The sequence below is a fragment of the Alexandromys fortis genome, unplaced genomic scaffold (genome assembly GCF_014885135.2).
Source record: "Alexandromys fortis isolate MF-2015 unplaced genomic scaffold, M_Fortis_MF-2015_v1.1 scaffold_45, whole genome shotgun sequence".
Lineage (NCBI taxonomy): Eukaryota > Metazoa > Chordata > Mammalia > Rodentia > Cricetidae > Alexandromys > Alexandromys fortis.
In genome coordinates, this window is record NW_026067926.1 from 9,217,138 (window position 1) to 9,233,271 (window position 16,134).

At 38.1% G+C, this 16,134-nt stretch overlaps 1 protein-coding gene across 1 annotated transcript in view; it reads left to right on the forward strand.

Annotated features, from left to right (window-relative positions):
• Pik3c2a (phosphatidylinositol-4-phosphate 3-kinase catalytic subunit type 2 alpha) overlaps positions 1-16,134 on the forward strand; it is a 99,286-nt gene that overhangs the window by 61,674 nt on the left and 21,478 nt on the right. Inside the window, exons 10-19 of the mRNA XM_050143152.1 lie at positions 314-359; positions 435-645; positions 2,512-2,634; positions 3,398-3,565; positions 6,175-6,286; positions 10,396-10,541; positions 12,776-12,964; positions 13,663-13,756; positions 14,602-14,696; positions 15,032-15,212. Coding sequence (XP_049999109.1) covers positions 314-359; positions 435-645; positions 2,512-2,634; positions 3,398-3,565; positions 6,175-6,286; positions 10,396-10,541; positions 12,776-12,964; positions 13,663-13,756; positions 14,602-14,696; positions 15,032-15,212 — 1,365 coding nt within the window. The remainder of the gene's footprint in view (positions 1-313; positions 360-434; positions 646-2,511; positions 2,635-3,397; positions 3,566-6,174; positions 6,287-10,395; positions 10,542-12,775; positions 12,965-13,662; positions 13,757-14,601; positions 14,697-15,031; positions 15,213-16,134) is intronic.

The window sequence follows — 16,134 nt, forward strand, 5'->3', positions numbered from 1 at the left end:
TGGTTTTTCGAGACAGGGTTTCTCTGTGGTTTTGGAGCCTGTCCTGGAACTAGCTCTGTAGACCAGGCTGGTCTCGAACTCACAGAGATCTGCCTGCCTCTGCCTCCCGAGTGCTGGGATTAAAGGTGTGCGCCACCATCGCCCGACTTGATACATCCCTGTTATCCTATAATTTTGGATGTGAATCAGGAATTTAGCAAGTTTGAGACCAACCTGAGCTACACAAGACCCTGTCTCAAAAAAAGGAAGAAAAAGTAAACATTTTATATTAAATTATGCTCAATTTCTGACTAATTGATATATGTGTATACAGGTGACTTCATTATCTGGAGGAGATACTACCAAGAACTTAACTAGGGGTATGTCTTTAGATTATTTATATTTTGGCAATGATTTTTGCTCTTTCAGAGAATTAACACTTTGTTTCAATGTAGACTCACTGAATCCTGAAAATCCTGTTCAAGTAAGCCTGGATCACTTAACAGCAGCAATTTACGATCTTCTCAGGCTCCATGCAAATTCTAGTAAGAGTTCTGCAGACTGTCCTCAAAGTAGCAGGAGCATCAAGGAAGCGTGGACTGCAACAGAGCAGCTCCAGTTTACTGTCTATGCTGCACATGGAATTTCCAGTAACTGGGTAGCAAAGTAAGTAGCTGCTTAGAGGATTTGCACAGCCATACCCAGAAGCTATGCTAATCTTAATGTTGTAACTACTTTTCTTTCTTTCTTTTTTTTTTTTTTGTTTTGTTTTGTTTTGTTTAAATGGATGATACAAAGATCACTGAGTACCCCTTTGTACCTTTGTGGTTTTAATAAATTTATAGAGATATCTGAAGTTATTGTAGTGAAAAACATCATTCCTATGACATGAAAAAAAAAAAAAAAACAAGAAAGCCAGGTGTGGTGGTGTACCCAGGAGGTAGAGGCAGTCAGATCTTTGAGTTCAAAGCTAGCCTGGTCTTCAGAGCTAGTTGCAGGACAGCCAGTATTACACAGGGAAACCATATCTCAAAAAATAATTTTTTTTAAAAAGCAAGAGAATATATGATGAAACTATCAAGCAAAAATTTTATTTAAAAGATGAATTAGCTTAAAATTGCTGAGCTTTTCTGCCTTTCCTTTAGAGCCAGGGTAATTTGAAACAGAATGTAATGGGACTAGAATTCAGGCCCTATTCCCTATTAATATCTCACAGTCACTAATGGGCTAGTCTTTGAATTCTACATGAGCATATTTCTTCTACTGAAGTTTTGATAAGGGTTTTCTTTTGATTTTTTTTCTTTTATCAATATCTTTAAAGGATAGTATTTTGGGGGCCAATTTTAATTTACTTTGGAATAATTAATATAAACTGAAAAGTCTGAAAATAATATTATTGAAATAGGTTCATAATGGCTTGGTACTATAAAGTTTACTGAAGAGTTACCAAACAAAAATGCCATGTGAATTAAGCTTCAGATTAGAATGATGGTGTGACTTGAAAGTGGTTTTTGTTTTTGTTTGCTTGTTGTTTGTTTTTTGTTTTGATTGGTTGGGTTTTTGGTTGGTTGGTTGGGTTTGGTGTTTTGAAGCAGTAGGGTCCCTCTATGTAGTCCTGGCTATTCTGGAATTTGCTTTGTAGACCAGGATGGCCTCGAACTTATAAATATCTACCTGCCTCTGCCTTCCAAGTGCTGGGATTAAAGGCATGCACCACCATGCCAAGCTGAAAATGGTTTTTTAAGTCATGGAATAAGTGTTTATTGAGCCTCATCTATAAACAGAGTTCTCGGTGCTGGAAATCTGGTAACAAACCAGAACAGTGCTTTTCTGGAACTTCCATTTAAATGGCTATTAGTGCTTATTTCTTTTTGTCTATCGTGCTTTTGAGATGATGGCTCGCTATGATGCTCAGGCCGGTCTCACCTTCAGAGACTGAGGGATCCTTCCACTGCAGCCTCCTAAGTACCTGGGTTATAAGTATGTGCCAAAATGCCCAGATAAAAACATGGCAAACTTAATATAATTAGTTGAGTATTTTAGTGATATAGCAAAGGTAAGTAACATCTCCACCACTGCCAAGAAAGAGAACAAATGAAACTAAACAAACTCTAACAAAAAGCAGAAATGTAATTAAGGTAGCACCAAGGAAAGATAATTGTTGGTACTTCCTTTCTAGATTTTACCTAGGAATGGATAAATGCATAGTCTGTTGTCATTTACCTGTGCTCTGAAGCTAGTAACTTACTGAGCACAATACCCGAAACAGCTTATAGTACATGGGTCTCATTACTACCGTCTCCTTGAGACTGACACTTAGGGGCTTATGTTCCCCCTATACTTCTTTTGTTATACCACTTCCCTGTTTTTATAGAATTTGCAAAGGTTATATTTCAGATGAATTTCAAAAAAATAAAATTAATGGTGACCAGTTTATTATAGTTTGTCACTTGGGGGGAAATTGCTAATGTAGTTGTGTTAGTTAGGTAATTATTACTAACCTAGAAATCAAATTAAGCTTTCTTTTCTTAGTTATGAAAAATACTACTTGATATGTTCCCTGTCTCACAATGGGAAGGATCTTTTTAAACCTATTCAATCAAAGAAGGTTGGCACGTACAAGAATTTCTTCTATCTTATTAAATGGGATGAACTGTAAGTGAAATTTTTTGCTTTTATAATTATTTCATAGTTCACTGTGCCCTGTTCTTTAATTTTTTTCAATGTATACATTATTGTTTATTATCTCAACTGAAATCCAATAGATTCTTACTAATATGTTAAAATATCTTCTACATAAAATTCTATAAAACAAACTGGAATTAACATGAAAATTTTGTAAGTATTCCTATAAACATCTGTATCTTAAAATTGCAGTAACATGGTATTAATTCTTCCTAGACTTTGTCATGCCAAAGATTAGAAATTTACCCAGAACTCTAGAAATAGTGTTTAATAAACTGCTTAAGTATTTTATTATATAGTAACACTATACAAGAGTCTTGCTCTTGATTAATAGATAACCAACCTAAATTTTAAATCTATATACATGATGACATTTTATAATGTTTGTTTTTTAAATACTGATTTTTTTTAATAGAGAGACTTCGTAATTATTTGAGTAAATAGCTAGTTGCAGAATTATGGTCTAATTTATTTTGCCTGATTATTGAACTGCATATCTTTAGGTACTGAGACATTTTTACAGAAAGAACTGTGAGATTTCTGAAGTTTTATGCTCATAATGACATTTAAGACTTAACAGTACAAGTTAGCCATACTTGCTACTTAGCTAAAAGTTACTTAAAACTAAAAATTGTTTTATAAGTGAAATAAAACACCTAAAGTTAATCAGTTTTCATTAAATGATTACTGAGCGTCACTTTTAATCTAATGAATTTTTTTTTCTGCCCCATAGAATCATTTTTCCTATTCAAATATCACAGTTGCCATTAGAGTCAATTCTTCATCTTACTCTGTTTGGAATTTTAAATCAAAGCAGTGGAAGTTCACCTGATTCTAATAAACAAAGAAAGGGGCCAGAAACTTTGGGTAAAGTTTCTTTGACTCTTTTTGACTTTAAACGGTGAGTATTACTTAATTGTGATTCTAGGGCATATCTCTGCATCACAGACAGGCTGGGGACGGGCTGGGAACACTGATGCACATGATCTTTGAGCATAGCAAAGTAGTCACTCTGCTGTGATCTCAGTGTAGCATGGTGGGTATGCAGAGGATCCAGGGGAAAAACAGTAACCAATGACTGTCATTTTTGTAAAGTATATTATGACAGAATGAATGCTAAAAGGACCTTGTTTTTCCTATTTCCCACCTTTCTCCATTTTCAGAGAAGCAACAGGATTTAACTATTCTAACTCACTAACCGATCCTTAGTGCTGTGGGCCCTTGGTCTAAGAGTTCTGCACATCTCACCTGTGGACAGTAACCTATTTGTGCATGTGGAGGCCCAAATGCAGCCACAATTGCCTTCTTCCAGAACACCATCCACCTTATTTCTGAAGCACAGAGTCTCTTATTGCGTGGGGCTTATATATTAGGCTAACTTGGCTGGCCAGTGAGCTCCAGGAACCCACCTATGTCTGCTTCTCTCAGCACAGTGATTGAAAGTGTACACTGGTATACCTAGCTTCTTAATATGAGCTCTGGAGATCAAACTCAGCTTCCCATGCTTGTAGGGCGAGCACTCACCAACTAAACCATCTCCCCTGCCCTGAAATTGGGTTTTGTTTTGTTTTGAAAATACAAAACAGTTTATAAATGAAATAATGTAATGATAATTTGGAGTTTATCCCCTGGAACTGGAGTCCTGCAGCTGGGTTGTGAGCTGCCCAGCGTGGGTTCTGGAAACAAAACTAAGGTCATCAGGAAGGGTAGCAAGTGCTCTTAACCAATGAACCATCTTTCTAGCCTTTATACATTCATACACAAAAAGTTTGAGAGATTATTCTTGGAAAAAAAGAAATTTTATCTATGCAACAATTTATCAAAGTCTGTTAGTAAATGTTTTAAATAAACCATAAGTTGGTAGTCGAGGATGAGGATCAACATACATGAGCCCCACTGCCTTTTTTTTAACATTTATTTATTGTGTGTGTGTGTGTGTGTAAGTGTAGGTAAGAGGATGGTCTACTGTGAGGGTCTTTGGAATTGATTACAGGTTGTCAGGTATAAGACCAAAAACCCTACATACTAAGACATCTCACCAATCCTATTATGTGCTACCATGTCCGGCCTTTTTAAATTTACTTATTCATATATTTTTAGGTGTTTATTTTATTTTATGCATATGATTGTTTTGCCTCTATGTGTGTCTGTGTACCATGAACATGCATGGTGACTACAAAGATCAGAAGAGAGTATTAGATTCCCTGGAGCTAGAATTTTTTGTGAGCCACTGTGTGGATGCTGAAAATTAAACATGGGTATTCTGCAAGAGCAGCAGCAAGTGCTCTAAGCCACCGAGCCAACTCTTTTTTTTTTTAAGATTTATTTATTTATTGTATATACATTGTATATATAATATACATTTGTCTGCATACATGCCTGTAGGCCAGAAGAGGGCACCAGATCTCGTTACAGATGGTTGAGAACCACCATGTAGTTGCTGGGAATTGAACTCAGAACCTTTGGAAGAACAGGCAATGCTCTTAACCTCTGAGCCATCATTCCAGCCCCCTGAGCCACTGTTTAGCCCTTAGTTTTTATTTTAAAAAAAATTTTAGGCAGGAAGTCACTATGTAGCCCAGATTTATGCTTCTCCTGCCCTAGCCTCCCAGATACTGCGATTACAAACACATGCTGGCTCCTAAATATTTATTGTCTAATCTTTTAGAGAAAAAATTCACTGAGGAGCTCTCATGTATAGCTTACGTCAAATAATTTGTGCTTCAGTGCAAAGCAGTTACTGATTTTCTTGGCATGTACTTTTTATAATAATGGTAAAAATCAGGGTGTGATGCTGTAATCCAAACCATGACCTTCAAGTCATGGTCTCTCAAAAAAAACTTTGGAAGACAATTTTTTTCACCTTCCTGCTTAGAGTGTTTTTGTGGACAGTGGTTGTCCCTTTCCCTTCTGTGTTCTCTCCTCAATGTCATTCTTTCCAAGGTGCATTTTTATTCTCCCTTTCTTTGTTATGATCCTACACAGTAATAATATTTTTAATTAAATTTTTTTTCATTTAATTTACATGATGACCATAATTTCTCTTCCCTGCCCCCCCTTAATATTTTACCTAACTTCTCAGTACAATATGGCAGCTGATTCCTTCTTTTTCTTTCTTTCCTTTTTTTTTTTTTTTGTTTTTGTTTTGTTGTTTTGTTTTGTTTTTTCAAGACAGAGTTTCTCTGTGTAGCTTTGGAGCTTGTCCTGGAACTTGCCCTTGTAGACCAGGCTAGCCTCAAACTCACAGAGATCCGCCTGTCTCTGCCTCCTTCCTGAGTGCTGGGATTAAAGGTGTGTGCCACCACCGCCCAGCCAGCTGGTTCCTCCTAGTATGTTCTCTTTTTATTCATTTTGCATACCAACCAACCAACATACATATATGCACAGTCCCCTCCTAAAATGTTCTTGAAGACCATACTATTTTTACTGATATTTCAAATTGATTGTCATGATATATTGTAAGTTTGAGATTTTTGAAATGAAAATCACAGTATTCTTATGTTCGTGAAGGTTTTTAACATGTGGAACAAAACTTCTCTACCTTTGGACTTCATCACATACACATTCTGTTCCTGGAGCAATCCCAAAAAAAGGCTGTGTCATGGAAAGAATTGTGCTACAGGTAATGGTTGTTCTTGACACATAGAGGGGCTTACATATGAATGTCTTTATAGAAAGTGTTTGTGTATACCATGATGACTTGGGTTGTATTGAAGAAGCCTAATTAATCTTCTTTAATTAATTTGATATCAGAATCTGGTGGCGCACGCCTTTAATCCCAGCACTTGGGAGGCAGAGGCAGGCAGATCTCTGTGAGTTCGAGACCAGCCTGGTCTACAAGAGCTAGTTCCAGAACAGGCTCCAAAAAAACCACAGAGAAACCCTGTCTTGAAAAAAAAACAAAACAAAAAAAAAACATTTTCTGGGCTCATTCTCCTATGTGTTATAGCTGGTGTTCTGCAGGGCAAAGATCTTAATCTTCAGATCTAAGGTTTTGTTTCCTTCAATATTATTAATCAATCTCTACTGGAATGATCATAATAAGATGGCCCTCATTTTAGTTTTTTTGTTTGTTTGTTTGTTTTGGTTTGGTTTGGTTTTTCGAGACAGGGTTTCTCTGTGGCTTTAGAGCCTATCCTGGAACTAGCTCTGTAGACCAGGCTGGTCTCGAACTCACAGAGATACACCTGCCTCTGCCTTCTCAGTGCTGGGATTAAAGGCGTGCGCCACCATCGCCTGGTTTTTGTTTGTTTTTTAATTAAGAATTTTTTTAATGCAATCTTTTCTTATTTTATGTAGCTATCCCTGTCTCCACCCCCTCCATTGCCCTCTTCAGAAAGGGTAAGGCTTCCCATGGGAAGTCAACAAAGTCTGACACTTCACTTCCAGGAAAGATCAAGGTCCTCCCCCTATATCTAGGCCAAGCAAGGTATTCATCCAAAGAGAATTGGCTCCAAGATACCAATTCAAGCACTAGGGATAGATCCTGGTTCCACTGCCAGTGGCACTCACAACTGTTCCCCGTATTCAGTGGACTTAGCTTGGTTCTATGCAGGTTCTCCCACTATCAGTCCAGTGTCAGTGAGCTCTCACTAGCTCAGATCAGCTGTTTCTGTGAGTATCATGGTCTTGACCCCTTTATTCATATTATTGTTCCTCCCACTCTTGGACTGGTCTCTAGTAGCTCAGCCCAGGACTTTACTGTAGATCTCTGTATCTGTTTTCATCAGTTTCTGGATGAAGGTACTATGGTGACAATTAAGGTAGTCAGCAATTTTACAGGGGAAGGCCAGTTTAGGCATCCTTCCCACTGTTGCTTAGAGTCTTAGCTGGGGTCATCCTTGTGGATTCCTGGGAATTTCCCTAGTGCTATGTAATCGCTAGCCCTTTAATGGCTCCCTCAATCAAAATGTCACTTTCTTCTCTCTCACTCTCTGTCCTTCCCCCTTCTTGAGCATCCCATTCCTTCATGTTCTCCTCCTTACTACCCTTCTTCCCTCCCGACCCCTGCTTTCCACCCTCCCTTCTCTCCCCCGCCCACATTCCCAAATTTTCAAGAGATCTTGCCTTTTTCCCCTTCCAGGGGGATCCATGTATGTCTCTCTTAGGGTTTTCCTTGTTACCTAGCTTCTCTGGGATTATGGACGATAGACTGGTGGTTATCCTTTGCTTTACATCTAATATCCACTTATGAGTAAGTACTTACCATGTTTGTCTATCTAAATGTGGGTTCCCTCTCTCAGGATGGTTTTTTTCTAGTTCTATCCATTTACATGCAAATTTCAAGATGTCATTGTTTTTTACCACTAGTACTCCATTGTATAAATGTGCCACATTTTCTTTATCCTTTCTTCAGTTGAGTGGCACCTAGGTTGTTCAGGTTCTGGTTATTACGAATAATGCTGCTGTGAACACAGTTGAACCAATGTCCTTGTGGTATGAGTGTGCATCCTTTGGGTATATGCCCAAGAATGGTATTGCTGGGTCTTGAGGTAGGTTGATTCACAATTTTCTGAGAAACCGCCATACTGATTTCCAAAGTGCCTGTATAAGTATACACGCCTACCAGCAATGGAGGAGTGTTCCCCTTACTCTGCATCCTCTGCAACATAAACTGTCATTGGTGTTTTTGATCTTAGCCATTCTGACAAGTATAATATGGTATCTTATCTTGATTTGTATTTTCCTGATGGCTAAGGATGTTGAGCAATTCAAATTGAAGACCCTGATATTAATTAATCAAAACACCTATGAACACTTGAATTTTGACAAAGAAGCTAAAATTATACAATGGAAAAAAGAAAGCATCTTCAACAGAAAATGGGGGCATAATTGGATGACAACATGTAGAAGAATGCAAATAGATCCATATCTATCCCCATGCACAAAATTTAAGTCCAAATGGATCAAAGACATCAGCATAACTCCAGCCACACTGAACCTCATTGAAGAGAAAGTGGGAAGTAGCCTTGAACACATGGCCACAGGAGACCACTTCCTAAATATAGCACAGTCACTGAAAGCAACAAAAATGGGATCTCCTGGAACTGAGAAGCTTCTGTAAAGCAAAGGACACAGTCAATAAGACAAAATAGCAGCCTACAGAATGGGAAAAGAACTTCACTAATCCCACATCAGATAGGTCTGATCTCCAAAATATATAAAGAACTCAAGATCAAAAAATCAAAAAAATGGGGTACAGATCTAAATAAGAATTCTCAATAGAAGAATAGCAAATAGTCAAAAGACACTTAAGAAATTTTAGTTTTTGTATGCACAAATTAAATAAAATGGAATTTTACAAGATTTCTTATGTCCTTTCAAAATTAAAATGCCATGAATTGATTTTTTTTCCATCAGCTTTTAATGGCTATGATTGTATATATTAATAATGTACTTCCTAGTAATTAATTTGCATTTCTATTCCCAATTTTTGCTCCAAATAATTTAGGTTAAAATGTCAAATAAAGGGATATTAAACAATCTGCTTGTATTTCAGGACAAATGTCTTATTAGAAGTCTACCAGATAATATAAATTGCTAAAGTAGATAATACAAGTAAAATAATTAAAAAATAATGTCTTTCATAAAATTACATTAAAATCTATAACTGAAGCTCACCTTAGTGGTGAGAACAAGGGAGAGCTAGTGAGCTGACCAACCCTGCAACTACCCAGGTGCTGAACCAGGGTTATGAGTTGAGCTACCTCCACATCCACCCATGTATAATCTGCTGGAGCACATGAAGACGCTAGTCTTACAGACCCAAAATTACAGGATTTTCACGACACAGGGCAACAACAGGATATCCAAAGGCCGGGCGGTGGTGGCGCACGCCTTTAATCCCAGCACTCTTGAGGCAGAGGCAGGCGGATCTCTGTGAGTTCGAGACCAGCCTGGTCTACAAGAGCTAGTTCCAGGACAGGCTCCAAAATCACAGAGAAACCCTGTCTCGAAAACAAACAAACAAACAAACAAAAAAAGGATATCCAAGAGGAGTCCCAGTGAGGGCTCAGCATCGATAGTGTAGCAGAAGCCAGAGGCCGTAAACCAGACCAGTGACTCTTTGCAGTGCTCACTTGGAAGTAAAGATAGATGGGTAAAACACTTTACTGCATGACTCACCGTGTCACTCTACAACTTCCATGGCAAAATTGGGTTTTTTCTCTCTTAAATTTGATTTTATTTTGTTTTAAGGGAGTGGTTGCAAGGGTAGAGGGCAGATACAGAGGGACAGGGAAATGAATGGGATCGAGATGCATGATGTGAAAAACACAAAGAATAAATAAAAAGAAAGTTTAAAAAAATTCCAGTTTCTGAGAGAGGAAAACATGCCCTATATCTTTCCTAAGAAATATATACATGCTTTTGAGAATGACCAGCTGTTGGCAAAAGAAGAAAAGAGAAAAGAAGCACCAGGTTTATACTTAAAATAAACTTACCTAGATTGTTGTGAAAACTCAGTTTCCTGAAAGACAAAGATGCTAATATGGAAATGGATTATAATTTGAGCAACTTCGCTGGGTGATGGTAGTACACACATTTAATTGCAGCATTCGGGAGACAGAGGCAGGCAGATCTCTTGAGTTTGAAGCTAGCCTGCCTACTCTACAGAGCAAATCCCAGGACAGCCAGGGTACACAAAGAAACCCTGTCTCAGAAGAAAGAAAAGAAAACCAACAACAAACAAAACACACACACAAGTTCAATGATTTCGTTAATTTTTTTCAGGTTGATTTTCCTTCTCCTGCATGTGACATTGTTTATACATCTCCCCAAGTTGATAGAAACGTTATTCAACAGTACAAGTTGGAAACACTGGAGAACGATGTAAAGGGAAAACTTCTGGATATTCTTCACAGGGACTCATCATTTGGGTATGGTTTGTTTATTATTTTCTTGGGAATCTTCTGTGGTATAAAAGATCAGGTTCAGGGCTTAATATTACAGCCCGTGATTTAGAAGTGCTCTTGATATGGAGGAAGCTGTACAGCATGATCCCAACACTACCAATGGGAAACTGTCTACATACAAATCAGGGGATTATATAAATCTGTGTTTCAGTCTTTCTTAAGTCATGTATTTCTATAGCACGCACGCGCGTGTGTGTGTGTGTGTGTCTATGCAGAGAGAGGTTGACGGGGTACCTTTTCTGTCTCTTTAGCTCATTTTTTGAGACAGACTCTTACTGAACCTGGAGCTCACTAATTTACTAAGCTGGCTGGCCAGGGAGCTTTATGGGTCCTCCTAGCTCTTCATCTCAGTGCTGGGGTTACAGATGCATACCGCCACACCCAAGTTTGATGTTAGTGCTGGGGATCTGATCTCAGGTCCTCATGTTTGCACAGCAGGCACCTTACCCACTGAGCTATTCACCCAGACCATTTTTACTGTGTGTATGTACATGTATGTGCATATAGAGTACAGACGTCAACACTAAGTATCTTCCTTAATCACTTCCCACCTTAGTTTTGGAAACACAATCTCTGACTGAATCTGGAGCTTGCCAGTAAATTGAATAGACTGGTAGTCCATCCGACCCTAAGAATCTGTTTGTCTCCACCTCTAATACCCAACAGTTTTAAAACAAAACTCATCAGCATATTAGGATAGTGTTACCATCAGCACAAAGGAAATAAAACCTAAAACACCCATGTGGATACTTCTATATTACTAAACCATCTCTGGAAGCATAGCAGATCCTTGTCTGTAGAATTAGGAAGACTTCTGTCTTGGGGTTACTATTGCAGTGATAAAACACCATGACCAAAGCAGCTTGGGGAGGAAAGGGTTTATTTGACTTATGCTTCCACATCACTGTTTATCACTGAAGGAAGTCAGGACAGGAATTCAAACAGGGCGGGAGCCTGGAGGCAAGAGCTGATACAGAGGCCATGAAAGATTGCTGATTACTGGCTTACTACCAGTGACTTGCTCAGCCTGTTTTCTTATAGAGCCCAGGACCACCAGCCCAGCGATGGCCCCTTATCAATTGCCCAGGCCTTGCCTCATCAATCACTACTTAAGAAAATGCTCTATGGGCTTCTAACTATAGCTTGTGTCAAGTTGACTTAAAACTAGCCAACACAAGCTGGGCAATGGTGGTGCATGTCTTTAATCCCATCACTCGGGAGGCAGCGGCAGGTGGATTTCTCTGAGTTCGAGGCCAGCCTGGTCTACAAGAGTTAGTTCCAGGGCAGGCTCCAAACCATGTCTTGGGGAGGGGGGGAACCATTAGCCAGCACATTTTATTTAGGTGCTTTTTGTCATATTTGTGGGGTTTTTTTTATACTGCACATGAGATGAATACATTTTGCAGGTGTGCTGTATGCACAAAGTGGAGTGGGTGAGCCAGACATGCTGTTGCATACCTGTAATCCTAACACAGACAATGGAGGCAGGAGGAACAGGAGTTTGAAGCCAGCTTTACCTGCATGGCAAGTTTGAGGCCAACCTGGGCTATATAAGAAACTGCCTCAAAAAAAAAAAAAAAAAAAAAACGAGTAACATGCTTTTAATCCCAGTATTTGGGAGGCAGAGTTGTTAACTCTGTGAGTTCAAAGCCAGCCTGGCATACAGAATGAGTTCCAGGGCAGAAAAGGTGACACAGTGAAATTCTGTCTCAAAAATAAACGAATAATAAAAGCGAAATATTTCATGAACATGTCATTGAACTTAACTCACAATTTATCTCTAAAAATATTTTTTTCCATTTGTTTCTCAGTTTTTCACACTTTTTCCACTGCTTCTCAACTCAACTGTATAACAGTTCCCTAAAGATTTGTTTTCTCCATAGCGTTTCATTTTACTTGTGTGGACGCACTCTGCCCATTCAGCTCTTGCTTTGCTTGCCTGGCATCTTGTTGGGATTACCCTTCACTTTAACAACTCTTGTACTTTTGTCAAGGCAGAGAGAGCAGTTTCCATCTTCAGATGAGGGTAGATTAGTATGTTTGCTGTACGTTGAATATTTCCGTTTCTTATTAGTATTAGCAGCATCAAGTATTAGTCACTTGTCACAAATACATTTCTTCTTTGACTTTTTAATTATTGAGATTATAGCCATGTCATAATTCTACTGAGAAGTAACTTAATTCTATTATATATGCAGACTTTCTAAAGAAGATAAGGTCTTTTTGTGGGAAAAACGTTATTATTGCTTCGAACATCCAAATTGTCTTCCTAAGATACTAGCAAGTGCCCCAAACTGGAAATGGGCTAATCTTGCCGAAACTTACTCATTGCTGCACCAGTGGCCGCCATTGTGCCCACTAGCTGCGTTGGAGCTTCTTGATGCAAAGTAAGTCAGATACATTTATTTGATGTTTTATTGTCAAATTTCCCAGCAGTGTATTATGCTGCAGGAATACTTCCCTTTTAACATAAAAACAACATGATAATGTAAGTGTGTATGCATAATTTATATAAACATATTCTTTTTCATTGAAATGCTCAAGAAAGCATTTTGTATCATTTAAAGCTTACCTAAAGAAAGAATTAAGTATCTAATTTGAATAATTCTTTTTATTAATTGTGTAATTGATTATTTTTAATAATTATATAATTGTAATAATTTATGGGGACAAAATTAATTTTTATGAAGCTAAAATTTTGAAATAATCTGGGAACTGAGTCTGTATTTACACAGTTAAGTTTTTGCTCCTTTAGAAAAAAAGAAAAGTATTAAGGGAAGGGTGGAAGGGTAATAGAAAGTAGAAGAGGGAATAGTAAGAATGGAAGGGTTTAAGTGGAGATTGTCATTGTACTCTATGTATGAAAATTTCGTTAGGAGCTTGCTATGTAGACTGGGCTGGCCTCAGACTCAGAGATTGGCTTGCTTCTGCCTCCTAAAGGCATGTACTGCCACACCAGCACATTGGTTTTGAGTAAGAGCCATTTGAATCTTCTTTGTCGGGGACAGACTAAAATTGTGTTTTCAGTTAATGAAACTGCACTTGCAAGAAATCACTGTTATATATTGATTTTCTGATACTCTAGATTTGCTGACCAGGAAGTGCGATCTCTAGCTGTGAGCTGGATTGAGGCCATTAGTGATGATGAGCTAACAGATCTTCTCCCACAGTTTGTACAGGTGGGAGTTTTTACTAGGCTACCTTGCTTCCTACTCACCCACCTAGTTTCAGTTAGTAAGGGACTGGCCATGGGACCCCTTCTTTGTTTTAAAATGCCATTGCAGTACAGCAGAAATGTTGAGGGCACTGTGTGAGAATATAGTATGATCTCCCATTACTGCCATAGGTAATGTGGCATATAGCCATATGAACTTGTAATTTTTAGACTTTTTTTTAAAATTTTTTAAGACAGGGTTTCTCTGTGCAGCCCTGCTATCCTGGAACTCACTTTGTAGACCAGGCTTGTCTCAAACTCAGAGATCTGCCTGGCTATGCCTCCTGAGTCCTGAGTGCTGGAATTAAAGGCGTGCACCCGGCAATTTTCAGGAATTTGCCAGACTTGAGCCTTTTTTTTTTTTCTTTGCTGGTGAAACATAGCTAATATAATAGATAGTATTCCTTTTGAGTTCAACAATTTGACCTATATTCATAGACTTTTATTTTTTGAGACAGGCTTTCTCGATGTAGCCCTGGCTGTCCTAGAATTCATTTATTCAGGCTGGGCTTGAACTCACAGAGATCGACCTGCCTCTGCTTCTTGAGTGCTGGGAATAAAGGCGTGTATCATCATGCTCCGCCCCTGTAGTATTGGTTTTTTAAAATATTTGCAGTGCTGTGGATTGAAGGAATGTCATTGCTTCTGCTAAGCAAGCATTCTACCTCTGGGCTATAAAACCTAGCCTTTTTTTCCATAAGTGTCATCTTTTCACCAGTGAGTAGCATTTAGTCTACATATTTGATGCTTTTATCTGAGCAATTTGTTATGATTTGACTTCTAATAACTCTTATTTCCTCTTACACATAGGCTTTGAAATATGAAATTTACTTGAATAGTTCACTAGTGCGCTTCCTTCTGTCCAGGGCCTTGGGAAATATCCAGATAGCACACAGTTTGTATTGGTAAGACTTAAATTTTATTAAGTGGCTCCTTTGTTTTGCAGACACTAACAGAGTTAGCATAATTATTAAATATAAACAGTGTGCTTATGATACTTGCTGTGGGTAACCAGCTGTGTAGTGAATCTATTATTTTAAAGAAGCTGAAGGGTTTGTCTTTAGAAATAAAACCAAAATTAATAAAACAACATCATGCTTTTTATAATAACTAATGAGCCTTTTCTTGCTTATGTGACTTAATTTCCTGGATATCCAAAATAGAACTTGTTAAACTGATCTTTGAGCGAGCTTTATCTAGTTCTCAGAAGTGACTGACATAAATATTTTTGTTGCATTAGGCTTCTCAAGGATGCTTTGCATGATACACATTTTGGAAGCAGATATGAGCATGTGTTGGGTGCTCTCCTCTCAGTAGGAGGAAAAGGACTCAGAGAAGAACTTTCTAAGCAGATGAAACTTGTACAACTTTTAGGAGGAGTGGCAGAAAAAGTAAGACAGGCTAGTGGATCAACCAGACAGGTATGTACCCATGAAAAAGAACACAAGTATTGTTTTGTTTTTGAGACAAATCTGTATAACTGGACTAGCCCTGTATCCTCCTGCATAGACCTCATAAGTGCTGGGATTGCAGATGCTTGCCACCACACTTGGGCAGTTGGGATTTTGATAAGAACTATATTAAATCTATAGATCAATTTTGGAAATATTATGATTTATAATAATAACTTTTATTGTGTTTGGGTGTTTTGGTTTTTTTTGTTTTTTTTTTTTTTTTTTTGAGGCAGGATGTCTCTATGTAACAGTTCTAGCTGTCCTAAAACTAGCTCTTGTAGACTAGGCTGGCCTTGAACTCACAGAAATCTGCCTGCCTCTGCCTTTCGAGTGCTGGGATTAAAGGTTCACGCCACCACTGCCCAGCTATTTATTAATTTCTTTTGAGATAAGATCTCTCTATAAAGCCCTGACTATCCTTGGTGGTCACAAACTCACGGAGATCCTCTTGCTTCTGCCTCCCAGTGCTGGATTAAAATGTTCACCACCACATCTAGCCATAATAATATATCTTAATTCTTGAACTCAGCTCGTCTTCCAATTCATGAACACAGGGGAAGGATATTTTCTATTTATATGTTCTTAAATTCTTTCAAAAATGTTGGTGTTTTTGTTATGTTTTGTATTTTTGAAAATAGCTTTTTTCACTTTTATTTTGGAGAGTTGTCAATCCATACAATTACACTTAGCATTCAGTAGGTACATAATGTCACAAAGTATTTAGTGTATCATTTATGAGCCTCCATGTACATTGTTTATATATTTTTTCCCAAGTAATGCTACTGTGAACATTATTGCACACATCTTTACTGCCTTCTAGCACTTCTTTATTTCTTTCATGTTTTGAAGGGATGGAATCTTCTGAGTTGCCGTGCACTCCTGTTTCAAT